Source organism: Barbatula barbatula (assembly GCF_947034865.1).
Source record: "Barbatula barbatula genome assembly, chromosome: 16".
NCBI classification, from domain to species: Eukaryota; Metazoa; Chordata; class Actinopteri; order Cypriniformes; family Nemacheilidae; genus Barbatula; species Barbatula barbatula.
The window spans coordinates 11,226,170-11,252,331 of NC_136779.1; the positions used below are offsets into that span (position 1 = coordinate 11,226,170).

At 40.8% G+C, this 26,162-nt stretch overlaps 2 protein-coding genes across 5 annotated transcripts; one reads left to right on the forward strand and one right to left on the reverse strand.

Moving 5' to 3' along the window:
* LOC306905649 (putative endonuclease 4) lies at nucleotides 1-3,565 on the reverse strand. Of its 3 annotated transcripts, none has more exons than XM_079476427.1 (8): nucleotides 3,188-3,565; nucleotides 1,785-1,965; nucleotides 1,510-1,719; nucleotides 1,185-1,364; nucleotides 955-1,086; nucleotides 780-884; nucleotides 485-614; nucleotides 1-395 (listed from the first exon to the last, which is right to left on the reverse strand). In XM_079476427.1, exons 2-8 carry the CDS (start codon nucleotides 1,957-1,959, stop codon nucleotides 335-337), a joined length of 993 nt encoding a protein of 330 aa, XP_079332553.1. In that variant the 5' UTR covers nucleotides 1,960-1,965; nucleotides 3,188-3,565; the 3' UTR covers nucleotides 1-334. The 3 variants fall into 3 exon arrangements, with proteins under 3 accessions (XP_079332553.1, XP_079332555.1, XP_079332554.1); XM_079476429.1 differs by having other exon boundaries at nucleotides 4-395; nucleotides 780-866; nucleotides 3,188-3,311; XM_079476428.1 differs by lacking the exon at nucleotides 3,188-3,565 and adding an exon at nucleotides 2,412-2,486 and having other exon boundaries at nucleotides 233-395.
* Nucleotides 2,467-24,914, forward strand: tnrc6ba (trinucleotide repeat containing adaptor 6Ba). Of its 2 annotated transcripts, none has more exons than XM_079476425.1 (21): nucleotides 2,467-2,757; nucleotides 3,942-4,029; nucleotides 4,856-4,877; nucleotides 5,990-6,340; nucleotides 6,576-9,344; nucleotides 12,824-12,988; nucleotides 13,688-13,860; nucleotides 13,968-14,039; nucleotides 14,495-14,701; nucleotides 14,784-14,912; nucleotides 15,151-15,279; nucleotides 15,384-15,494; nucleotides 19,759-19,954; nucleotides 20,079-20,228; nucleotides 20,325-20,480; nucleotides 20,622-20,762; nucleotides 21,427-21,519; nucleotides 21,631-21,840; nucleotides 22,373-22,443; nucleotides 22,539-22,678; nucleotides 22,820-24,914. In XM_079476425.1, exons 2-21 carry the CDS (start codon nucleotides 3,973-3,975, stop codon nucleotides 23,352-23,354), a joined length of 5,877 nt encoding a protein of 1,958 aa, XP_079332551.1. In that variant the 5' UTR covers nucleotides 2,467-2,757; nucleotides 3,942-3,972; the 3' UTR covers nucleotides 23,355-24,914. The 2 variants fall into 2 exon arrangements, with proteins under 2 accessions (XP_079332551.1, XP_079332552.1); XM_079476426.1 differs by having other exon boundaries at nucleotides 14,784-14,903.
* Nucleotides 24,915-26,162: the final 1,248 nt, after the last annotated feature.

Genomic DNA, 26,162 nt, shown 5'->3' on the forward strand with positions numbered 1-26,162 from the left:
GATGATAGCAATTGTAGAGTTTATTTGAATGCACAATAAAAAAAACATTGATGTAAAGAATATATTCTTTTTTTGCAAATGACCCTTTCAATTATAACACCAAGATAAAAAAAATTAACTAATTCACATCAAATATGTTTTACAGAAATACAAGACAAAATCTTTTTTTTATTAATTGTAAAAACAAAGAAATAATTATATTGGAATTAGAACGCTGGAAGCTGACACAAACCAGAGCAATGTTCAAATGTTTATTGATTTTAAACAGAAATAAATGCTTTGGACAATCCAGACAGTTCCCCATGGATTATCTTCAGATGACTCCTTTAACTCTTCACTTTTTTCCACAAAACGAGTAAAGGAGCTCTATCTGTTCCGCGTACTCAAAACCTGGGCTGAGCAGAGAGGGTCAAATAAAACACATTGTTTTTTGTTGTAGATACACCATCATAATTAACAGAATGTTTTCCATCCTCATACTTACCAACCAGGTGTTTCTAAAATTAGAGGGATATTATCCAGTCGAGGCTCATTTACAATTTCTCGGAAAGCAGTAATACCTATTTGGCCGCGGCCAATATCTTCATGCCGGTCCAGATGGCAGCCTAATTTTCCTTTAGAAAAATAACAGAAGAAATGTTGATTCAAGTGACTTTTGATTCAGGTTGAGGCCAGTTGAAACATTTGTAGCATAATGTTGATTCCAAATACAGGTAATTGCAGCAATATTGATCATGATATATGCGTGTTTATGTTATTGGTTCAAAATAAAATAATACCTTTAGAGTCATTTAGATGAACTGCTTTCAAATAATGCAAGCCAACCACACGGTCAAATTCATCAAGCATATTCTTCACACCTCCTGCTGGTGAAATGTCATAGCCTACAGAGAACAGTTCAATTTAGAAACCAAAAATATGTTTCCAATCAGTTACTGGTAATACAAAGGGTACCTGCTGCAAAAGCATGACAGGTGTCCAGACACACTCCAACACGTGTCTTATCTCGCACTCCGTCTATTATGCTTTTCAGTTCACTGAACTGCCCACCAACAGTGCTGCCCTGACAACTCATGTTTTCAAGCACTATAGAAAGAACAAAAGATTTTTTAACACATGCCAGGGTGCAGTTACACACTGAACACAAGCAGCCACAGTTATGATCAGGATTATCTCTAGTAGACCTGTAATGACGGCAGGGGTTTGCTGGTGTGCGTTGTTAATCGCTTGGGCAATTTTCTCCATGCATTTCTCAGGGGTGGAGTCAATAGCAGCCCCAGGGTGAAAGTTAAACTGGCTGAGGCCCAGTGCACTACAGCGACTCAGCTCATCCACAAGCATGGCCTGGCTCTTACTGAACACATCTGCAACGCAAGACATGATATTCGTATACACAAGCAATGTTTACATACAAATAAAGTTGTTTTTAACTGTTTTAAATAAGTACGTTTTTTTATTTCAACATAGCATCATCTCTCTCAGCTTTTACAGTCAGTGCACATACTGTACCTTCTTTGGGAGAACCGCAGTTCATCAAGTAAGATCCATGTGGCAGGATCTGTATCGGATCAAATCCATGTAGAGCACAGGCTTCTTGAAATTTAACTGCAGCAGCTGGATCAAGGGCAGGTCTGGTCCAGGAGCGCTGGGAGCCCAGGAAAAGGGCAAATGCATGACCTCCTACAGCTACACTTGCTTCGACGGCTTTCCATATTCCTCCTTAATAATATTTGAAACATGTTCAACAAAAATCAATTCATTCAAAAGTCTGCACATTCACTCACCTGCTATTGAGACGTGAGCTCCTATGTATTTTTCCATCCCCTTTATCTTCCGCTTCAATGGCTTTTCTTCTCTAATGCTGCCATCTGATGGTTCTGCATCAGAACGTTCATGCTCCTTTATTTCAGATTCATTCTCCACCTTTATTTTCTTTGCTCCTTTTCTTCGTGGGGCCATATTTTTCTGAGTTAACAACGGATATTTTGTTAGATTTCTTTGTTAAACACCATGTCAAACATGGTGTTTGGTAAATGAGTGGTTCTAAAAGCAGCAATGCCAAACCTATAAAGCCTTAAATATATTCTGTAACGGTGTGCACCTTGAAGATGTTTGTAACTGTAACAAAAACTGAAATAAAATCATGTTCCTATTCGTATACACCATTATATGGATCACTCTATTTGAAGAATATACTTGTGTTTATTTTTTGGGCGGGTCATTTATGATCTGACATTGCATCTGATGAGGCCATTTAAATCAAATTCATACCAAAGTTGACACAAAGACTTAATAAATGCTATAAATAATATATTTAAAATTTGACGATATAAGATAAGGTTGCACGAAAATGTGTACATTTCAAAGAGATACTTGGATTGCAAACAGTATAACATACGTTTTTATTTTACCTCCAATTAATGAGTTTTGGACTTTTAATATTGAAGGTCAAAAATCTGCCTCGACTGCCCCCCTTCCGTCAGATCTGTACAGACACATTCATACTGAGCAGTAAAATGGCCGACCGTCAACCAACTGACTTCACAGCGCTTTAAACACAGATTCCGCCTCTTTCGTTTACATGATCTTATTTCATATTTAAAAACTAGCATTATAGAAGGAGTGTTTTCATATCTTGCTATTAGATCTTGATGGAGTATTGTATTTCACGTTGCCTCAAAACCTTCAATTTCGCACTAAAGCACTTTAACGTTAGCTGTAGCTAGAACCCTAGCTGCAGTGTATGTAATTCCTGAGGTAAGTGCTTTATTTTATGGAGCAAATTGCGCATATAGCTCTTCCTTAAAATGTAACGTTACACCGTGTTGCATTTTATAACCGCATTGGTGTAAGTTAAACGCGTTCGCGTGTGAAGCAGATTTTTGTCGTCGACATCTGTTAGCCACACACTACGTTAGCTCCATTGCTAGGTAAATTAGCCTGGCAATTAGTTAGCATCTGCTTGTTTGCAACTTTAGCTTTCCGTTTCGCCGCCGGTCGTTGGCGAAAATGTATTCGACCAGTACCCTGCATATTGACCTACATAATTCTTGCATTCAATGGAAAACCATACGATTTTGCCTCATGGTATAAGCGGGAAAGATATCCGGATTTGTAGTCCTGGCTCGGTAATATTACGTTAACGTTACCCATATTTGATCAAATGCATGTTTTGACAGTTGCTTACCCTCGGGTGTTTCGGTCGTGATCCCGTGTGTAAACACGCGGTGCCTGCTGAGGGGGGGTTATAAAGGACCTAATGTTTAATGTGTATCAGTGTTTTCTTGCTAACAAACTAGCTAACTTTAACGTTCATCGGAGTTTGGCAGGACCACTAAAACACATCAGTTTGCTTTCATGTGGCGAGATTATCGTAATTGTCGTTAAACCTCAAATGTTCGTCGAGTGTTGTGCAATATTTGTTTTTGCATGAATCGTTTGAATAGCTAATTTATGGAATATCGCTTTTTTGCACCGGAGGAAATGGGCGGGTGAACGGAGCGCCTATCCGAAAGCGCTGCCCTGCCAATTGCATGCTCGCTCACAGTCAGACAGCAACTACAGTTTCGTTTCTCCGATCACGACGATGATTTTATTACGTTACTGCCATTTTAATCGAATGCTTTTATATCACGTATGAGGTACAGCATGTTAAATGTGCACACAGAACATACAATTAAAGTTACATGTACAGAATACGGTTTGTTACATCACAAATGTATGTTTGGTGCCGCTGTTGTGTCTCGTGTGTTTGTTTGGTAATTTTGGGTAATAAGGCAGCACTTCTGATTCAGATTAAATGTGAGACGCAATGAAACTGTGGATAGATTCTCTTTGGTATTTCCTGCGTAAGCTATTACATTAAGAATAATTCAGTTGGATGTGTTCTTTTGGAATATGACATTTATAAGTGGTATGTTTTTTTTGTTTGTCTTTTCTAGAAAGGAGTGTCAGGAAAGGGAACAGCAGTTCATGGAAGACAAGAAAAGGAAAAAGGAAGATAAAAGGAAACGGGAAACCTCACAGAAGGTAAAGGTTATCTTACAAGAATAAACAACATAAGTGTATAAATATGCATACTTTTTGAATAATGTCTATTGGGATAAACATAGATTGTCATTTGTGATGTCTTTCCTAGACGGCTAGATGTCATTGGATAAATAATACTTAAAGCGGCAATCCGTAGCGTTTGCCTCTCTATCGCCATCTCTTTTTCGCCATGAGCTGTTTTTGCAAAATCTCAACGGACCGTTCAAATCATAGAGCATTATAATTTTTTATATAATTTATAATTATAATGATTTGGGTTAAATTAAGAGCCAGGGCTGGGCTCTTCACACAGATTATTCTTGTCGAAATCAATTCTGTGTTTTTTTGCACAGCTCTTCCATGAATTATGGCTCTTTGATCAGCAGGAAGCACTGCTCACTGTAAAATCACTACGAGAATGAGTCTTTTATAAAGTGCATTTGAAAAATTCATCAGACATCATCCTTATAAATGTATTTTATCGTCATGAAAATACCTGAAAAGGTTTGAAGAACAGCAATAGAATACGACCATTGGCATTTCCTGGAACTGGATCATTCTAAATCTGTGTCCCATATTTGCTTCTGTGCGAGAGCGCCCTCTGGCTTTCGGATGTTGCAGCATTAAAGGGCCGGGAAGATCATTTTGAGAATGCTAATGTTTGCCTGCTAGCAGTGCAATCATACGATCCCTCCCTCTCGTGAATCACCTTTAACCAAAAATTTTTTTTACGGATTGCAGGTTTAAGCATTTTTTGTGCTTACTGTCACTTTGATATCAATCAATGATCAATAATAGTAATACTATTGTCCCCTTTTTATTCCAGGTTGTAGAGCAAAAAAATAAAGGTAACTATGTGGTTTATAATGCATATTATCATAATGGTGTTTGATGTTAAAGCCTGTAGAGATTTGATTAATTGGTAACACAAACCATGATATTCACATGTCACTGTGTTAATGTTCGTAATTTATTTGTTCTTTCTTTTAGGGATGTGCATGAATATTCGAATATTCGATCCGCAATAACTATTCGAAAATTTCAAATTCTATTCGAATATTTTTCGTAAGAATAAAAACTGCGTCACTACAGGGTTAAGTTATCGCTACAGAAGACCCTAGAGTTGCCAGGTCTTATTAAATGCTTCTTCACTTCATCTATAATGAATAATATGTATGTCTTCCTAAATCTTTGTTCACTCGGATCGCAAGCTAGTTTAAACGTTTTAAGTTTACACACCGGATGCCCGGATCACGTGTAATGCTCGGCTCACATCACCATATTAAACTGTTTCAAAGCCACAGTGAGCCACAGAATTCATTTACATTACTTACAAAAATAAACAATATTTATATGTGATGCTGATCAGCAGGATTGGTAAATATCTTCCTCAGACGTCACGTAACAAACAGGGAGACTACAATGGCTCAGTCTTTGTTACGGGATCTATGAGAATATCTGGCTTTATATTTCCGGGAGTTAGAAGAGTTAGAATCTGCTTTTTAATTGGCTGAGGAACTTTAGGCCTATATGCTTGTTTTTCTTATCAAGAATATGTAAAACAAAATAAACAAGATAAAAAATTTTCACAGACTGTCAGTACACATTGAGTTTTGTTTGTTTTGTATGTTTTCTTTTTGTGTTATACCATTCCACACAGGTTTGAATGCAGTTTTTATGTATTTTTCTATTTTTTCAACATTAAAAAAAAAACTATATACTGGATATAATACCAATGCGTTAAGAAATTATTTACAGATAATGATGTGAAATTGTGACTAAATAAAAACATAAAAAATTCAGCTTTATTAACTTTTAAAAAAGAATAGTCGTAAAAAAAATGTATCAGCTCAAATATTCGAATATTAAATTATAAAAAAATGCCCATCCCTACTTTCTTTACCTGAAAACTTTTTCTGCAGTTCTGCTCTCATTTGATCCTATATTTTCCACTACACAGTGCCAGAACTGACCAAGCCTCCATCTGCACAGTCTCCTGCCACCCCCAACTCAGCTTCCCCCAGCCCTGGCCCCGTCCCCTCTTCAACCCCATCCGCTGCCACCCCGGCTGCTGGCGCCCTCCCTCAGGGTGGGAACAATGCTAAGCGGCCGGCGGTGGCCAATGGACAGCCCTCCCCCGGCACCCAGAATTCTCAGCGCTACATGCCTCGTGAAGTGCCCCCTCGATTCCGTTGCCAGCAGGACCATAAAGTGCTACTGAAGAGGGGCCAGCCACCACTGTCATCCATGCTGCTGGGGGGAGGCAACAGCGGGGGAGATACCCCCAATGAAACAGTGGCATCTGCCTCAGGTAAGAAACATTAGTGAAATACTGGACTGAAGGTCATAAATGTATAATTATGAATATGAGATATGCTAATATGCTGTTGAACCCTGATTGCAGAACTAACAGTGACATTTCATAATTATTTCAGAATGATGTGTTACTAATGCTTTGTTATTTGTTTGAAAGTTGTTCATATTTTATTTGCATTTGAGGGCCTGTCAAAAAGTTTTTGAAGGTTTCTGCTTTGTTTTGCATTTAGATTCAAGCCAAGGCCCTGTGGGTCCAGCTGCTCCCTCACTGCCCCATTCGTCATCCTCCTCATCAATTGCTGCTTCTTCTTCAAATTATGCAAATTCCATGTGGGGGGCCAGCTCTGGCAGCCAGCCCCTCTCTCAGGGCAGGGAAAAGGTGATAGTGGACCGGTCAGACCTGGAGGAATGGCCCAGTATTGCTGCTGGAGATGGTTCAAAGTTGGGGGATACAGCAGGTACCGGATGTGCAGATGGGAGCGGGATTCTGAACTGCAGCGCCTCATGGGGTGAGAGGCATCTTCAGCAGCAAGCTAAAGTTGTGGGCGGAGGGAATGGAGGCAGGAAAGGAGTCAGTTCCGGCAGCCCCTCCCCACCCACATCCTCCAGTTCACCCAATGAATGTATGCAGTCTGGTAGTGTTTGGGCTTCATCCTCCCATGAACTCATAGGGGGAAATGCAGTAGCAGCAGGCTCATTACCCCCCATATCCAAAGCTGCCCCTCTTGCAGGGAACTCTGATGGGTCCCTTGCTGTCAGCTGTGGGATTCCAGGTGCCAATTTTACTCCTAATGCCAATCCCTCTGCTTGGCCAGCCCTGGTACAGGATGGGGCTGAGGCAGTTGCAACAGAGGGAGGCTCCTCTTCCCTCCAAAGCTCATCTTTGTCTGCCAGCAACCTTCTTTCTGTGAATCAAGCCTCTCATCAGCACCAACTTCACCAAATGCAATCCAGAGACATAGAGCCATCTTGTGGAGAGTGGGGTGGCACAGCACTGGAACCAGGAGCAGGACCAAAAAACACAGGAGTGGCAGAGAGGGCTGACATGGACTCTGGAAGCACAGGGGGAGGGGATGGCTCTGCTTCCTCAACCTCCTCTACCGGCTCATCATTGTGGAGAGCTCAGCCTTTCCCTGCAAACTCCAAAACGGGTGCCACAAGGACTGAATCTTGGGAGGATGGAGCAGTGGAAAGCTCCATATCTGCTGAAGGGGGAAATGCGTGGGGTGTCACTGGCAAGGATGAACGGAACAACTTGACTGGGGCAAGTGCATGGGGAACAGGCAGTGGGAGTCAGACCTCCGGGGTATCTCAGGGAGCATGGGGAGGGGACCACACATTGGGGGACTGGGGGGCTTCGAGTGGAGTTGGAGGTGTCAGTAATCAAGGTGGTAAAGCTGGATCAAGCAGTAACAGCAGTAGTGGTGGCAGTGTTGGCAACCCGACAACTTCCTCCTCCACACCTCCAACTATGACAAGAGCTTGGGACAATCAGAAAGGAGTTGGAGATGTAGGAGCAGGTGACTCAAGTGAGTGGGGAGGCCAGGGTAGCAGAGGTAGAGGAGGTACCTCATCCTCCAGTGGTGGAGGAAACTCTAGCAGTGGTAATCAGCGCCACCACCTCTCTCATCAGCCTCCCAACCCCGAAGTGGCCTTACAGAATCTACTTAGCCGGCCTGACCTGGATCCCAGAGTGCTGTCCAACTCTGGCTGGGGTCAGACCCAAATCCGTCAAAATGTGGTATGGGATTTAGAGACAGGAGGACCGGCAGCAGCACCAGGAGGGTCCAATTCCTCTTCTGCAATGAATGCACCTGGCCGCACTCAATCATACTCTGGTTCTACTGGTCCATCTACTACTACTGATCCATCACCTTCTTCTCTGCTCCAAGCTGCACCTTTGAATACCAACTTGAACTCAAACTCCATTCTTGGACCACCGACTGTCTCACCTCGTGAAGGCTGGGACAACAGCAGTAGCAGCTCTTTGCACACCCGAGGCCCGCCACCTTATGGCGTCAATACCCCAAACCCTGGCGTCTTACAGTCTGGTGGTAATTCACCTGGTGGGCAGGGCAAGCCATCTGGGGGCTGGGGAGGGTCAGAGGGCCAAGGGAAAAGTTGGGACAGCGACGGAAATGAGTGGCGACAGCAAAAAGCAGGGACTGTGTCTGGTGGGTGGGGAGATTTTCAAACAGATGTTACTCCAGCAAGTGGTTGGGGAGACAGTCACGAGAAGAAAGGAACAGGGGGTAGGAAAGAAATGGGAAGGGGAGATGCAGGCAGTTGGGGACAGAGAAATAGTAGTGACTGGGGAGAGAATGAGCCCAAATCAGGCAGTGGTGGTTGGGGGGATGAGAAGGGTAGTGGAGGTACTAGTGGGGACCCAGATGTGGGTACATGGGGTAATTGGGATGAGGGAGCTCCTAGAGGGACATGGGGAGCAGGAGGTTCAAGGGTGGGTGGAGACATGGGTAGCAAATCTCAACAAGGCTGGGGTGGGAAAATGCACCCTTCACAAATGCCAAACAGCCAATCGGCCTCACAGAAAGGCCCGGCACAGCAGCAGCAACAACAATCACAGCCCCAGCAGTGTCAGTCAATGGACACAGGGGCCATGCAAGGGGGTTGGGGAAGACGAGGGGGTCCTTCAGCCCAGATCCAAAGTTCAGGCTGGACTTCAGGGCCCATACAGCAACTTTCAACCGGTCCTGGTGATAGTTCGGAGACCAGTGGTTGGGAGGAGCCTTCTCCACAGTCCATTAGCAGAAAGATGGAAATAGACGATGGAACATCTGCCTGGGGTGATCCCAGCAACTACAACCACAAAAGTGTCAACTTGTGGGACAAGAATAACACCCCATCCGGCCAGGCACAATCAGCGTCCCCTCAGCAGGGGCCGCCCTCTCTGCAACAGCAGCCGCCTGGTAGAATGCCAACAGGCCTTGTGAATAGAGATATAAATCTTACACATTCATCCAGCAAGGGGCCAGGAATAGGTAAGATGCTTCTAAGTAATACATTTGTAAGGAATTAACGTAATGGGTGTTTTTTTTATGAGAAATTGCATGTGAAATGTTCAATTCGCATAACATCCAAAACCAGACATGGCCAGGTTTGTGCATGTGGTTGTATGGATGTACTGAGCGTTCGGTAGCAGAATTTGTTCGGCAGAGGGTAGCGGAAGAACCACTTTCAGGGTTTTAATCGAAATGCTTTTAAAGTGAAAATTCTGTTATCATTTACTCGCCCTCAGGTTTTTCCAAAACCTGTATACATTTCTTTGTTCTGCTAAACACAAAAGAGGATATTTTTGGGTGAACTATCCCTGTAAGTGCTTACACTCTGCAGCATGTTTGCTGCATTTATAAAGCGTATGCATCTCTTGCTTTTTTGGTTGTTTCGGGAGGTTTTTTGCCGAGTATTTGGTACATGCAATCAAATAGCAACCAGTGTAGAGTGAACTGTGTGCCTAATGTATAGAGCTCAATACTGTTTTGTTTCTTTATTTCGGACATTAAAAGGGCAAATGTGTGGTTTTTTTAAGATTTAAAATGTCAAAATAAAAGATAAAAAATCCACCCAACCCATTACTAAAACTCAATCATCTGTAAGTTGCTTTGGATAAAATCATCTGCTAAATGTAAATGTAACCCTTGGCTTTCGTACTTTTGAAAGTCTTTTTACTTTTTAAACATAAATATCCCAATGTGAGTTTGATTAGTTAAAATTAGTTATAAATAAGGGTGCTCCGATTGATCGGTCGCCGATCATGATCGGCCGATAATTGCATTGGGATGTTTGATCGGCGGTCTCTATAAAGGCCGATCCAGAAAAGCCGATCAGATGACGCAAAACTCGCGAGAAAATTTTTTACGCGCTGCTAAAAATGGCTTCACCTGTCTGGCAATTGTACAAGGTGTGTGCAAAGACAATACATTAGCAATCTGCAATTTTTATCAGACATTTGAAGGTTAGTCACGTAAAGGAATATGATGAGTTTTCTAAATTAGCTAGCGCTAAGACAGCGCGAGACAGTTCAGCACCTCACGCGCCACTCACTCAGCTGTCGGTAACAGAGACGTTTCAAAGACAGCGACTCTACAACAGGGACAGTAACTGTGTGTTCACGGTGCGACTAGCGGGAATAAAACGCGCTATTCGCGAGTAGTTGGACGCTTGAACATTTGGATTTTACTCGTTTCATTCGCGAGTGAAATTCGCTTAATTCGTGCGCGAAACTCGCGTCATGGGAGTGGCTTCTGCCAGGCGGCTCCCATCTAATTGCGAAATGGTGGACATAAATGCCCACAAAAAAAGCAAAGTTATAGATACAGATATGGAAGTTGTTACTTATTTGTATTTTTGTTGCTGTGCACCTGTGGTCCTTCAAGTGTATTAGAAAAACTGATGGCTGACTGACTCAAAACAATAGTATTTAGTTTAAAGTCTAAAGCTAAATTTAAAGATGCTTAGATGTTCTGTCTTTATTTTATTTTATATTCTACAGGAAAGTTGTATTTGTCAAGCCCTAAGCTGTTCCCAATAACCAAGTACAGGCTGCTAAGTTAATATGCTGAACATGTTTCTTGTAAATAAATACACAGTTGTCAATCCATGATAAATTGTCTTCTCTTAATTGTAATACGTAATGTACATATCGTTTAATAAATAATGCTACATGATAAATAGAAGGCTTCAAATAGACCCTGTGATCGGTGATCGGTATCGGCCGATACAGCTTCCAGTGATCTGTGATCGGCCCCAAAAATCCTGATAGGAGCACCCCTAGTTATAAATCTACTTAAAGTTTTAGCTTATCTGATTTATCAAAACAGTTGTAATTAATAATTGTCTAATTAATCGCAATATACCCAGTGCCAAAACATAATGATTGTGTGTTTTTGTGTGGAACTCCTGTAGCATGAAATGACATCAAGCATTGACAATGGACCTTTTATCACATTTCCTGTATCTTGTAAACAAAGAAGTGTGTAGCTTATTCCTGTAGCATAGCAACACCGTTAAAACCAATGGCTGAATCCGCTAATCAGCAGTGTTACCTCTTTACCTTAGTTTTCACAATTCCTTGACACAAAATAATTGAGGATAGCATGGGTGAGATTGATGCTGTGAAATTAAGTGCCCATCTTTTAAAATAGCACGCGGAAGTACGTTTGTGCTGTTTTGAAATTATTCATTCACTTAAGAGTAACTTTAAGCTGCTGTTTGGTTAGGAATGTGCAGCTCCTGTCGCTCACTGAACGGAAAAGACGCAAAGAGACATTTTCCAATCACTGAAAGTTAAGGTTTATCCAAAATGTCGTTACCGCTCTCTAAAGGAATAAAGTCTGTAAACACTGCACCACTGTGCGCGCTTGTGTATCTGTGAGCACGTGACGCAGGGTTCTGATTAAGTGACCGATGAATGCGTTGCAAAATCAGATCCAGAAACAACACCTCAAACAACGTTATTGTTATGTTATTATGAAAAGTGTAAAAAGATTTTCTGTTAGTTTTGAAACTATGTCGCAACAAATTAGACGGTGGTGAGCCATCATAGTCTAGTTCCTTGTTTGTACACACGCCTCGCTCCACACCGTGAGTCTCCACAGATCCTGAGTGGGTTTTCCTGAATTGTCGTCGTTTATGAGTAATGAATGGGAAACATGCGCCCTTCGGTCATTTGCAATCACATTCTGATGAAAGGAAATTATTGGATGCTACCAACATAGAAATTTTTCATGGTTTCTCGAAACGCCGTAATAGTTCCACACAGGCGATGACATGCCTGCGACGCCAAATCATTTACGTCCTTACGCAATCTGGATATCATCATGTGGTGACGCCATTAAATTGCGGTCGGTTCAGGAATTTGGTCAAGTTAGGATGTACCGATCGAGTCATAAAATGTGATAATCGGCCAATACCAATCTGTGGCCGTTTTATCGGAGCATCCCTATTAAAAACTTAATTCGTCAAAAAAGGGTAATGGGATGACAGCTCCACTACATTAAATATTAGTGAATTTGTGAATTACTTGCAGTAAAATGACTGTCAATGAGAAATCACACACAACAGGTGATAAAAAGTATTTAATACAAATAAATGCACATTGTAATCTTATTCATTACAATGCAGCACACTGATCAGCACTGACTGACACAGTGTGATTAAATAATCAAGTATGTTTACCAGCCACTGCTTTCACAGATCTGCTTTGCTGGATTAAAACTTGAAATTCGGTTGAGTTTGTACAAATCTGTTCACATCTCTTCTCCTTTCTCTGAAAATGTCTGGATTTTGAATTAATTTTGCGGACACTCATCATAAGAGGCTTTTAGTCAAATAGGCGATTGCAGCCTATAGTAATTAACGTAACTGGAAAAATCGATGAGCACTTCCGGTGTTCCAATTCCTCTGTGATAAAGGTCCATACACATTTAAACATGCAAAAAACGTTTTCTTAATCTCTTAGCTCCGTCTGGATGGGCTAGTAGTGGTTCTCCTTCTAGTCCGTGTGTGGACAACGGAACTACAGCTTGGAGCAAGTCCACAGATGCACCCACAGGTTGGGGGGATACTGATGACACCAGCAAGGCATCAGGTTGGCGAGACTCCTCCCCCAATCCAGTGAAGTCTGGTGAGCCCTCTAGATCATTTTGGTGCAAGGTTTTGTAATCTTGCTGTTCTGCATATTAGGGGTGTGACGAGACTGAGTTCGCAAGGATGAGATTTTTTTTACTTTTTTTAGAGAAATCCTCAATTGGTATATATAAAAGTATTTTTTATTTCCCATAAAACTACAAAAATCTGAAAATGTAGGCATTGTTAAATCAACTTAACAAACTAAATGTCTATTTAAATTAATTGTATTATGCACAGCAGTATTAAACAATACGTAAACTCTGCAAAATGTTTTGTCACAAGCTCAACTGACAGGCAGTAATTGTACAAAAATGATGCTTTTGTTTTTAACAATTGTAGCTTTTAGTAAAGAATTTTGGTTGTTTTCTCTAGATTATTAGTTATTAGCATGTTCTGTACAGTAATGAAAACAGGTCTCACCACAACAAAATGTGCACTCACACAAATGATCCCGTATATATTTTGAGGTCACGCGGGTTAAATTTAGGGAGCATATACGTCTTAAATGGTTCAATTTCAAGACCATCATTCCAATTGCGTGAGGATATTGTGTTCTCGCGAGACAAAACGGATCTCGTCACACCCCTACTGCATATGTATATATATATATATATATTTAACATTATCAGCCACCTGTGTCCAAACAAAGATTATATATTCAGAAACTTTGAAGAAAGAATTTTGTGTTTTACAGGTTCAAAGTCTATGCAAGAAGGTTGGGGGGAAGGAGAAGGTTCAGTCAGTGCTTCACGTCACTCCAGCTGGGAGGAGGATGATGAGAGCGGTGTAATATGGAACAGCACTGGTTCTCAAGGCAGCAGCTCTTCCTATAACTCGGGAGGCTGGGGACCCAAGAAGGGCAACAAGGTATATCAGTGTCAAGACATCTGAAAGCTGTTGAACTGTGTTGGTTGGAATCAGATGTTCCATAAGATACTGTTTAGTGTAACATCTGTAATTCTGATGTTATTTAGGGCTCCATGAAGGGCTCAGGAGACTCTTGGATGAATCCAATGACAAGACAGTTCTCAAACATGGGGATTCTGGTAAGAACTAATTGAAACACAGTATCAATTCGTGAAAGTTTATCCGAAGAAAGAGTAGTGAGCTGGGCTGCTTCGTGATACTTACATAAGTGCATTAAAGAAATATGTACAAATGTGAAAGTACAAAGCTTAATGCATCTCAAACAAGTTGAGAAGGTTATGTTGACCAAAGTTGACATTGTTTTTGGTTGCTAAGAAACATCACAGAATGCCGCATTTATTGTAGAACTGTGCAGTCTGCTGTGTGTGTTTATATATCTTATAAGAGCTGCCAATCTGACTCGTCTGATCGGAATTTGGTGTCATTTCATGGCAAGTTTGTGGTTATACCGTCCACCCCTACATCAGATAATAGGCTGCAGGGAGGATTTAGAAACAGTTTAAACCGATTTCAGTTTCACTTTAAATGTATCTTTGGATGTCTGAGGGTTATTAAAATCATAAATTGCTGACAGGGAGAGGATCCCAGCGGTCGTTCCTTGGATCTGGCCCCCGGCCCGCCGCAGGATAAAAAGATGGAAGGAGAGAAGCGTGGCATGGGCTTGAACGAGTACAACGGAGACATGCGTAAAGTAGGGCGTGGAGGGGCCGTAGGAGCAGTCTTCCGTCCGCCTGGTTCCAAAGAGGTGGGGGCATGTGAACCCGGGCCTTACTATGACAAGGTAGTTGCATCTGTCACATCTGAAAGTATTTGAATGCTATATATAAATTAATTGCTTACTAATTTAGTGTCTTTTAATTCAGACGGGTGATCAGTTGTTTAGTAGCGGAGGTGGGATGGCACAGTCCAGGCACCAACCAGGGGTGCTTCCCATTAACCCATCAGTACGAGCGCAAGTGCCTCATCAGTTCCTGTCACCACAGGTACAAAATGTAAGTTACTGTGAAAATTCCTTATTTTTGATCATTTGGAGTTTATTGAATATTTGATTAAAATCTCTGTTTACCTTTTAGAGCTAAAATCGCAATAAATATAGTCAATCAAATTAGCTGGAATGAAACTGGGCAACACTGGCCACAATTAGATCGGAGTCATTTTTTTTAAATAAAATTAAAAGAAAAATTTAATAATTTTGATAATAGGATTGATTCTCTTTTTATGTTGTTTCAGGTGCCAGGCCCTGTGCTAAAACCTCCTCCCAGTGGAGGTGTGGGGGGAGGCATCTTTCCTCCCCAGCTTTCGCCACAGCACATTGCCATGCTCAGCAGCATCTACCCCCCTCACATTCAGTTCCAGCTGGTGAGTTTCAGCCCAGTAATTCATCTCTAAAGTACAGACTCATCCACTGCCTTTGGTCCTGGCGTCTGTTTGCGTCTGACCCTGTGACTCATGTGATCTTGCAGGCCTGTCAGCTGCTACTGCAACCGCAGCAGCAGCAACAACAGCAGCAGCAGCTCCTGCAGAACCAACGCAAGTTCCCGCCAAATATACGCCAACAGCCAGACCCCCAACAGGTATCTCAATCCTGTGATTAAACACACACGGTTTCTGCCAATCTCATATTAATGATGAATGCCTATAGAGTAGTATTGCATACTTCGTATCTTCACAGAGTCTTTAGTTGATCACATTTATAAAAGATAGGTACGATTATTTCCGAAAGCATACGGGCGGAGGGGTAGGCTGAACGCAAGCACGTGCGCACCCATTGTCATCAAAACACAAACATCAAGTTTCACTCACCGCATGCGGTTCATGTCCAGCATCTTTTAGCGGCGAGACGGCTTCATATATCAGTTTCAAACTCCAAATCCAGCGTTATATATCCACCGTTTATATAACAGTATTCATCACCCAAATGCTGTGAACAAACACCTGAACTTCGCGAACGTATGCTTTCTCTCTTTCTCCTGCACTCAAGTGAAAGTGAAATCTGCGCATGCTCTTTCTCCTGCTCTCCTTACTGCTGTGTGGGCATGCCGCGTGCTTTTCCTGTAGAATTGTCCAACATGGGACTAAGAAAAAAACGTTCCGAAACCCGTACGATCGCTTAGTGATTGCATCGAGCACAGAAATACTACGTAATACTCCCAACTCCCAAGTTGACCATGTTAAGCATGAGAAGACAGCACGTTTAACATTGTAAAGAAGTCAGAATACATGAAACACTGTTGCACGGCCGGTTTAAAAATCCATGATGATAAAAATGCTCATTTGCATTTTCTGTGATAATAGTGAGAAAGCATGAATTTATGTCTTCAGGGGCCTGTTTCAGAAAGGAGGTTTAGTGAGAACTTTCAGTATATTGAACCTGAAATGAGGGAAACTTTGTGTTTTCCGTTTCAGAAAGCAAGGTATGTCAAACCCGAGAATGCGGGGTTAGGTAACTCAAGCCCCTTCTTAAAGAGAGGTTAATTTATACTATCACCATATTAATTTACTCTGTGAAACTAACCTGGTCGGGAGCAGGTTTTCTTTGGTAAACCCAGACTACTCTTTCTATCTCTTCTCCCTTTTTAAAGCCCAAGTCGTGTACTTCATTCACTCATTCATTAATACAGTCATTCATGGCAGTTTAAGATTTGAAAAATCATTACAAGTGCCTTAAAATGTATCCTATAAGTAACCGGTAGGCATTGTAAGTTTGCTTATATTGGGGTTATTCTATCCCTCCTTCTCCTTCCAGTCAATAATCTGGTAGCTGCTTTTTTAATAAACTGAAGTCTATGCACCACTGGTTGAGGCAATCCTTAATACAAGACGTTGCAATAGTCCAGCCTGGTTGATACTAATGCATGGATGATCGTCTCCAGATTCTAGATAGCATTGGTTTTATTTTGGCTATTAACCAAATAAAGTAAAAGCTGGAGACCCCAAATGACTAGAAATAAGTGGAGAAGGACCAAAAATAAACAGACTCTAAGTGGAGAAAGTTCTTACTTTCGAAAGGAGCTCAACAATTGTGGAACAGGACTTGTCAACTGGCTGTAATGGAGTATACATTTGCGTGTCATCGGCATAGCATTGATATGCTATCCCAAATGTCCTAAAAATAGATAGGGTAGCATGTATAAAGAAATAAGAATTGGACTTAAAATGGACCCTTGAGGGAGCCTACAAAATACAGGGGCTGAAGGAGAGGAATGGCGGCCTATTGTAACTGATAATGACCTATTGGACAGAAAGGAAGAGAATCAACACAGAACAATACTATTAATCCCCACTTCCTGCTATAAGTGAGCTAATAGAATGCTATGATGGATTCTATCTAAAGCAGCTGTGAAATTATGTAAAATTAAAATAGCAGATAGCAAAATAGTTCCCAGAGTCAAAATTAACAAAAGGTCGTTGGTCACTTTAAGGAGGGCCGTTTCAGTGCTTTAACAAGCCTTCAATGTTGACTGAAACTGTCAAGGACAACATGGTCTGATAAAAATGCAGATAACTGGAGAAATGCAACCTTTTCCAACTAGGGCTGCACGATTTGAGGAAAATGTCACATTGCAATTATAGAGTTAAAAATTGCGATGTGCGATACGATAATCTGGTTATAATGAGTCAACTTGGTTGATATCAAGGAAAATGCGCACACACATAACTGAAAATGCTGAAATTTGTATTTCTCAACTGAGATATACAGTTCAAACTAGCAACAAGAACTTGAATTTCCACTAGAAGAACTATAAGTTTTGAAATTAAAATAAAATGTTATAAAATTAAATTGCAGTAACGCATTTGCATTACTGAATAAAATTAACTGAATATATATTCTCAACAGTACAGGTAAATAAAACAAATAGTACATAAATACGGATGTATACATTTTTAGGAAAATAATCCCAACAAACGGACATTTAAACAGATTGTAACATATACTTGTATGAACTCTTTTGAAAAAGAAACTGGATATACATGTGTGGTTCACTCTGTAAAACTTAAAACTCTATAATCTTTGTTGTTACTTTAAATGGTTGTTACTCAACCAACTGGTTGAATCCTCTTTCAAAAACATTATATTTAGAACTTTATTTAGAGCTTTAGTTTTGCTAAATCTGTACAGTACCTCTCTCAGTGTCTGATATCCTGAAACCAAAAATCACGTCCACGAATGCACTTGTTTCTTTAATTTAATCTCAACATTTTTCCGTCATGTAATCGCATAGCTTGACATCGCGATTGCAATATGATTAATCGTGCAGCACTATTTCCAACACTTTTGACAAAAAAGGCAGTGAAGCAATAGGACGAAAATTTCCAACATCAGTCGGATCGAGATTCAGCTTTTTCAAAAGTGGTCTAATCACTTAGTGCTTAAAGCAGGATAGAAACACACAGTGCTCAGCAAACAATTGATAATTGATAAAACAGCTGGACCAATAGCCCCTATCTAAAGTTACGAGTCGGCATAAGATCTGCTGGAGAAGACAACGGCTTTAGAGTAAGGATTCAGTCTAATAGTGTGTTCACACCAAACGCGAATGAAGCGTTAAGCGCGAGTGATTTACATGTTAAGTCATGCAAAGACGCGATGAACTACTTGCGGTGCGATTTGCGCGAATGAGGAGAAGCCCCTCCCATGACGCTAATTCGCATCTGTAATGAAGCGAATTTCGCGCGCAAATGTTGCGAGTAAACTCAAAATGTTCAAGTGTCCAACTACACGCGAATAGCGTGATTTACCGCGTTTGGTGTGAACACACTATTAACAGATTCTTAAGATCAATTTGATGGAAATTTGTTAGCGGAGTATTATAAGCCACCAGATTGGAAGATTCAGAGGCATCACAAATACTCGGAATACATGCATATAAAGTCTCAATCTTACGCTTAAAGAAATCCAAGAACTTTGTGCACAACTCGGGGTTAGCATCGGAAATAATGAGATTTTAGGATTAACCACTCGATCAAAGGTATTAAACAACACTTTTGGCTAATGTGAATTTTTGGCTATTAAATCAGCAAAGTATTTAATTTTAACTGCGTAAACTGCACTTTGATAGGCAGACAAGCAGTTCTTATTAATCTCCAAGGAGGCATGCAACGTATCTTATTTTCATTTCTTTTACGGCACTCCGAGTGCGCAAGTATGATGATTTAAGCACGGATGTGGTGTTTAAGATGTTTGAGCAAGTCTCATTAAACAATACAGTGAGTTCCTCTGTGTTGTGGCTAGTCTCATTAAACAATACAGTGAGTTCCTCTGTGTTGTGGCTAGTCTCATTAAACAATACAGTGAGTTCCTCTGTATTGTGGTTATGTACTGGCACTTCTAAGACCGAACTAGCTGGAGACTCTTGGTAGGCATTGCCGAATTTCAAACAATTTGAAGGGGTTAATGCAAGATTAGTAGTACACCTCCTTCTGCATACTAGAAGGTTGGTATGGAAGTAATACATTAAACATAACAAACATATGGTCAGACGCTCCGCTTTCCTTAATACTGATGTTACAAACAGGGAGGCCAAAGGATAAAACAAGAACAATAGTATGCTTGTGTGTGTGTGTGTAGGTCCATTAACATGTTGGACAAGATTAAAAGAGTCACAAAGTTGCACAAATTCCTTCACCAAACTATGCAACGGGCAACACACGTTTATTAAAGTCTCCCAGGATCAGTAGTTTATCCACCGTAGGGACTACCTTAGACAAAAGGTCCCAAACTCATGAATAAAGTCACTCATGAATAGTTGTCATCGGTTATTGTGGAAATGAGGCATGGGAGCTCCTTGTAAATTTATGCTGTCGTGTCAAACCTGACCTGATGTTTTGTTTCTCCAGCTTGCCAGAATTATGGCTGTTCTTCAGCAGCAGAGACAACAGCAGCAACAGCAGGTGGGAAGCGTGGGGGGCAGCTCCAAACTCTCTCCTTCTCACCTTGGGGGCCCAAAGATGCCCATGTCGGACCCCATGACACACCCCGGCTTGGCAGGCTCTGTAGCAGACCTGCATCAGAAAACACAAAGCACTTATTCTGGTGAGTGTCTTTTATGTATCATTCCACAGATGTCACATAAGAAATTCCTGTAGCTTAACTATCATAAATGCGCTACAAGTAATTTATTTTTATTGCTCATTTGGTCCCGTTTTGCATCCTGAAGGGTTTGGACCTGGTGTGAGCCTCTCTGGTCTTGAACTCGGTCCCATGGCTGGGCTTAAGGACACTGGAGGCCAACAGTCTCGTTTTAAAAGGATGATGGAAGGTCACTCGCCGGCCCCCTCCCCTCCTGAAAGCACTCTTCATAAAAATGGTGAGAGGCCTTTCTTATTTAAAGACAGCATCTTATGTGTCATACAAGATTGACAGTCTCTGTGATTAACTGTGTTTTTGTTTGTATGTCACACAGGTCCCATTGCCGCTCCTCTCAAAATGAGTGGTAGTTCCCCGTATTCCCAGTATGAGCTGCTGGGAGGTGAGGGTTTGCAAGGGCCTTCAGATCACTGGCACAGAAGTCCTGGGAACAAAATGGGAACCAAGACTGGCACGTCCAGCTGGCCTCCAGGTGAACAGGCATTTTTAGATACATTTGTTTGTACACTGCATTGTAAAGTCAGACTGTAATAGGAAGACTACATATTTAGCATTTTCATCTTTGTGGTGTAATACATTCATGATGCACTTACATGTGCTCTTTTAATTTCAGAGTTTCAACCAGGAGTGCCTTGGAAAGGAATTCCGAGTGTGGACCCTGAATCTGATCCCTACATGACTCCTGGAAGTATGCTGAGCTCATCGATGTCAAGCCTCAATGACACGGAGCACCAACTGCTTAGAGATAACAACGGTAGAGACACCCTACATTTACGACAAGGATACTCTTTTTTTTTTTTCAAAATGAAATGGTTTTAAATAAAAAAGACCAAATCCAGTCCAACATAGAAAAAATTCCAAGCATTTAGGAAAGGTTTTTGAAGTCGGAATAAAATCATAATTGCAATAGTGTTTTTTTTTTAGAATCATGAAATATATCTAAATGTAACAGCTTCTTGAATGGAGGGAAGAATGTAGGGGGGGGCTCGATTTCCACCTTTCCAAATTTATTGGATTGTTGAAAGCATGGCCATTGGACCGTTACCATAGTCCCGCCCTCAGGTCGAGACGTGCATCATGCAGAGATGTGGAAGAGGAGGGAAAGTTTCTGATTTTAATTTTGTTTTTTATGTATAATTATAGCGCACATTAATAAAAAAAAAATGTACAACCCACCGAAATAATTTGTATATATATTGAAAACACAACAGTATTACTTTAAAAATAAGAATTTTTCATTTAGATTTCATGTAAATGTAATAATCTTTAGACAGATCAAAATGATGGTAACCGTGATTTCTTGTTTCAGTTTCCAGTATACGCACACACAGCACTCTTAAGCTTTGAATTTTGGAAGTAATTTACATGTTCATGTAAATAAGCACAAACAAGTCTCGTGTTTTGCATTTCTGCAACAGAATCAAATCCCACCCTCAACACCTTGCTGCCTTCACCTGGTGCCTGGCCCTACAGTGCCTCAGAGAGCCCCCTCAACAATGCACACAACCAAGGTACACAAGCACTTTTTAGTCTATTTCTAATGTTCACAATTTCCCTTTTGATTTGAAGAAAGATGTGTAATACTTTAAGCATCTGTCCTCAATTACGTTGGTGTTCCACAGCTAAGGACTACAAGCCCAGTTGGCCACCTGAGCCCATAGGACACAACAAGCCTTGGAAGACCAATCGCAACAGCTCTTATCTGCCACGCCCACCTCCTGGACTGACCCATCAGAAACAGCCCTCCGCGTCTCCCTGGGCGGCACCAGGCCCACGATTGGGTAGAGGATGGGGAGGCTCTGGAGGCAGCCAGGAAACCAGATTTGGGCCTGGTAATCGAATACCTTACAAGCAACAAGGGTCATTCTATAATTGCGGGAGTATCACATGTCTGGGGGACATATTTTTCAAGTACTGTTAAAAATAACTAGCAAAAGAAATAAAAGTAAATTAACAAGTTTGTCTAGCTATTTTTGGTTACTAGAAGAACCGTTACTTGGCTAACTGTAAATGCGACAATTTTGCACGACCCTTTTAACAAATTGTTTATTTCATACGATTATTATCAAATAAAATATTTATATAAATAATATTATTTATTAATTATTAGCCATCAGTCAGACAATTAAACAAAAACAAACCGGTAGTTAGCTTTGGGCCAGGCGCAAAATCGGGGGACAAAATCCAAAACCAGGTAACCCATTGAATAGAATAAGTATTTTTAAACTTCAATTTTCTAAAAACAAAATGTACTCTAAATTAAATAACTTATAAGTATACTGCTGTAAAACGAAAAAATGGTCATTAATTATCAGTGCATTTCAACAGGAAGCATAATACATTTTCTCTTAATCTGTGTTTTAGGATCTGCATGGAGTGATGGAGGAGCCTCTAGGGGAAGCTGCTGGCTAGTGCTAAGTAATCTTACCCCTCAGGTATGCATGCTCTGTCATGTTTAGAGAAAATAATACATTCTTTAATAATTTCACAATATTTTCTCAAATGTATTTGTTTCTTGTTTACTCTCTAGATTGATGGCTCCACCTTGCGGACTATATGTATGCAGCATGGACCGTTGTTGACCTTTCACCTTGGTCTGACCCAAGGTAGTGCTCTGATTCGCTACAGTACTCGCCAAGAAGCAGCCAAAGCCCAGAGCGCACTTCACATGTAAGTCCTTGACCCAGAACCATTTCAAATCTTCTGCTATGAAATGCGCTAGCATTCTCAAGGTCATGGGTTAATTTTCAGGTAACACATGTGTCTACGAATATAAAACATAAAGTATGATTTTTATGTTTTTCTTACCAGGTGTGTTTTGGGCAATACCACAATCCTGGCCGAGTTTGTAAGCGAAGAGGAAGTCGCTCGTTATTTTGCACATTCCCAGGCTGCAGCGGCTGGAAGCAACACCGGTGCAGCTATTTCCGGACCAGCAGTTATGGCCGGGTCATCAGGGGCCGGCGCAGTGGGTACCATCAGCGCTGGGAGTGGCGAGAGAGAACGAGCCGGAGGTTCAACAGCAGGAAGTAACAACAGTGGCGGGACTGGGCCTTCGGGCTCTACCTGGCAGAGTTTGGACGGTACGGGCAGCTTCCCTGACCCAGCCTCTGCCCAGGGAGCAGGCTTAAGCATTTTTGCCCCGTGGAGCAGCAATAGCGGGGGCGGGAATGCGGGGGGTGTTGATCCCGGCAGAGCAGGCTTTTGGGGTGGGGGTATACAAACCACAGGGTATACAAACAGCAGTATGTGGGGGTCTCCAGCCATGGAAGATCGGCACCAGATGAGCAGCCCTGCAGCACTGTTGCCTGGAGACCTGCTGGGAGGAGGAGCAGACTCTATCTGACTGATGCAGACACTTACAGAAAATCGACATTCAGCAACGCACACATACCTAACAGATATATAAACGTAACAGTTATCCTACTATATTATCTCGAACACACGCAAGAACATTCATCACAATACAGGCAGTTTACGTGCATACTGTATATGGCCTCAGTCATCGGACGGGTGTAGAATGCATAAATGTTCGGCCAAGTATTTAGTATACGTTTGTAACGCCTCTGTAGACGAGATTCAAAGATAAGCACTCGAACAGCAGATAAACACTTAATCTCGTAAGTGCTGAGAAGCAGAGCTGCATTATGAAACCTAGCAAAATGCATTAGGATGAGATGATAGACAACAAATGTACACGCACGGTTTAAAGCCCATTTTTACCCTAGCAGTGTTCCAGACTCTGTTCTCCAAAATCCAAGCTCCATAACAAAGCCCATCGCTGGGGAACATGGAGGATCAGCGTGTGGAATACAGAGTTTTACACGAGTAAGGCAGTACAGATAGCTACGATATACACACACACCGACACATCCCATTTCTTACTCTTAAATGAAGACTTCAACAGCAAGACTTGAATGGGACTGCAAACAGTTGGACTTAAAACTGACTCAACTGGATGAATCCTAAACCTTGAGGTCATAGTGATCACACTCGCATACTGAGACACTCACTCAGGTGTGCAATGTAAAGGAGACCAGACACACAAAAAAAACAAGGACAAAAATATGCATCGTACAATGTTGTTACAGCTCCATTTTCATGCAGATTACTCGAAACACTGTTCTGATGTCTGACAAACTGTATCTTGTTGTCTTTCGTTTTAAATGATGGTGAAATCCAAAATGTTTTTGTTTTTTCCAAACGCTGACCTCGTTTTTTTCTTAATCAAGTATGTTGTCGAAACGACGATCACTTGGATGTTACTTAGCTGTACAAGGTGCCCTTTCTGCCTGTGCGTGCATGAGCGAAATTCCCCCAGTGGAGGCGGTGACGTTCAGAGTGTTTGCGAGGCATCGATGAATGTGTGGCGGCCAGAGATTAACAAGCATTGTGAATTTACAAAGATCAGGCGAGCAGATGTATGAGTGACGGCTTATTTCAGGTGTTTGATGTCTATGTGTGCATGATGAGTATGCAGACGTGGCTGTGTGTGTGTGTGTGTGTGTGTGCGCGCGCGTGTGTGTGGTTGTAGACAGCAAGTTAAAGAACATTGGCACTAATTAATATTTCTTAAGTTGTGGTTTTAGCAGCCTTTTTGTTTTATATATTGTCTGAATTGCAATAATAATAAAGAAAACAATTTTTTTAGAAGATGCAACCAACTGAAGGCATTCGTACTGAAACCTAAAACATGCCAAACCTTATTGTACCAAGCCGAGCTGGATGGGTGTTTTAGCAACACTTAAAAAGTTACCAATTGTTTATTTTTGTTGTTGTGTATCATTATAAATTAAGGCGGGCTTTATCACTCGTGTTCAGGTTTTTGTTTCTGATTTTACAAAGGAAATTAATTTAAAAAAAGAACAAGACAATTAATAAAGGTTGAATTTAATTTTTGTTGTCAGTTGTGTGCAGTTTTCATTTATTCTTTATTTAATTGTACTTTAAAGAGAACATTCATGAATTATTCACACAGCTACCTTTAACTTTACTGTGACATTACAGGTTTGCTGGACAATCTTTATTTATAACCTTTATTTTAAAGATCTTTATTTGCTGATAAAGGCCTTGTTAAAGTAACATTAATGTAGCTGCAATGCACTGCTAATTTTCGGCTGGATGACAAAATGACAATTCTGCTCATAGGTTTACATTCCTTGTGCCATTTTGTTATTAAAGGTATCATACAAATTGTGTTTGTACTTTTATACGCACACTTATCACAGAAGGCTGCAGTGACTGATGGTCACAGAGACAACACCAATCGATTTTTGTTTTTTATATTTTAAGTTTAAAAGAAATGTGCTCCCAAGAATATCAAGTAATTGTTAAACGTAGCTTATTAGTATAGTAGATATACATTATATATATATATATATATATATATATATATACATACATACAGCCACTATAAAATGTATACCTTTAAAGCAGAAACTCATGTTATTAATTATTATATATTTACTCACCCTAAAGTTGTTCGCTGTTCTGATGAACACCGAAAGATATTTGGAAGAATGCTGGTAACCAAACAGTTCTTGGCCACCATTGACTACCATTGTAATTTTTGGAAGTCAATGGTGATGTTTGGTTACAAGCATTCTTCCAAATATCTCTCTCTGTGTTCATAAGAACAAAGACATTGACAGATTTGTTTGGGTGAACTGTCCAATATCATTTTTTGTAGTTGAATTTTCACTTGGATGTTAAAGTGATGTTTTCAAATGCATAAATTTAAATCATCATGAGCATTTTTGTTTCACAGATTGTACATGACTGAGCCTATGTTGTTTGATTCAAATATATAGTAGTATATCAGAGTTGACAAATAAACAGTAGGCCTACACGTGTCCTATAGTGTGACAGCAAAAGGTTTGGAAGAAAACTATGAAGATAAATCTCTAGTGCTATTTTCTACATGTATAACATGTTTTCACATTTCTTTGCTGTCACACCATAGGACACATGTCAACTACCCATCCATAGCCCCAGTAGAATCGGTTTTAGGCTACAAAAATCTCTAATCGAAACGACTATTTGTTTAACACTATTTCAAAAATACGTCGTTTCTTTTACATCTGTTGCCAACCTATACGGTTTCCTAACAGAAAAGGGAAACTTTCTTTATCATAACGCGTACAGCAAGCGCGCT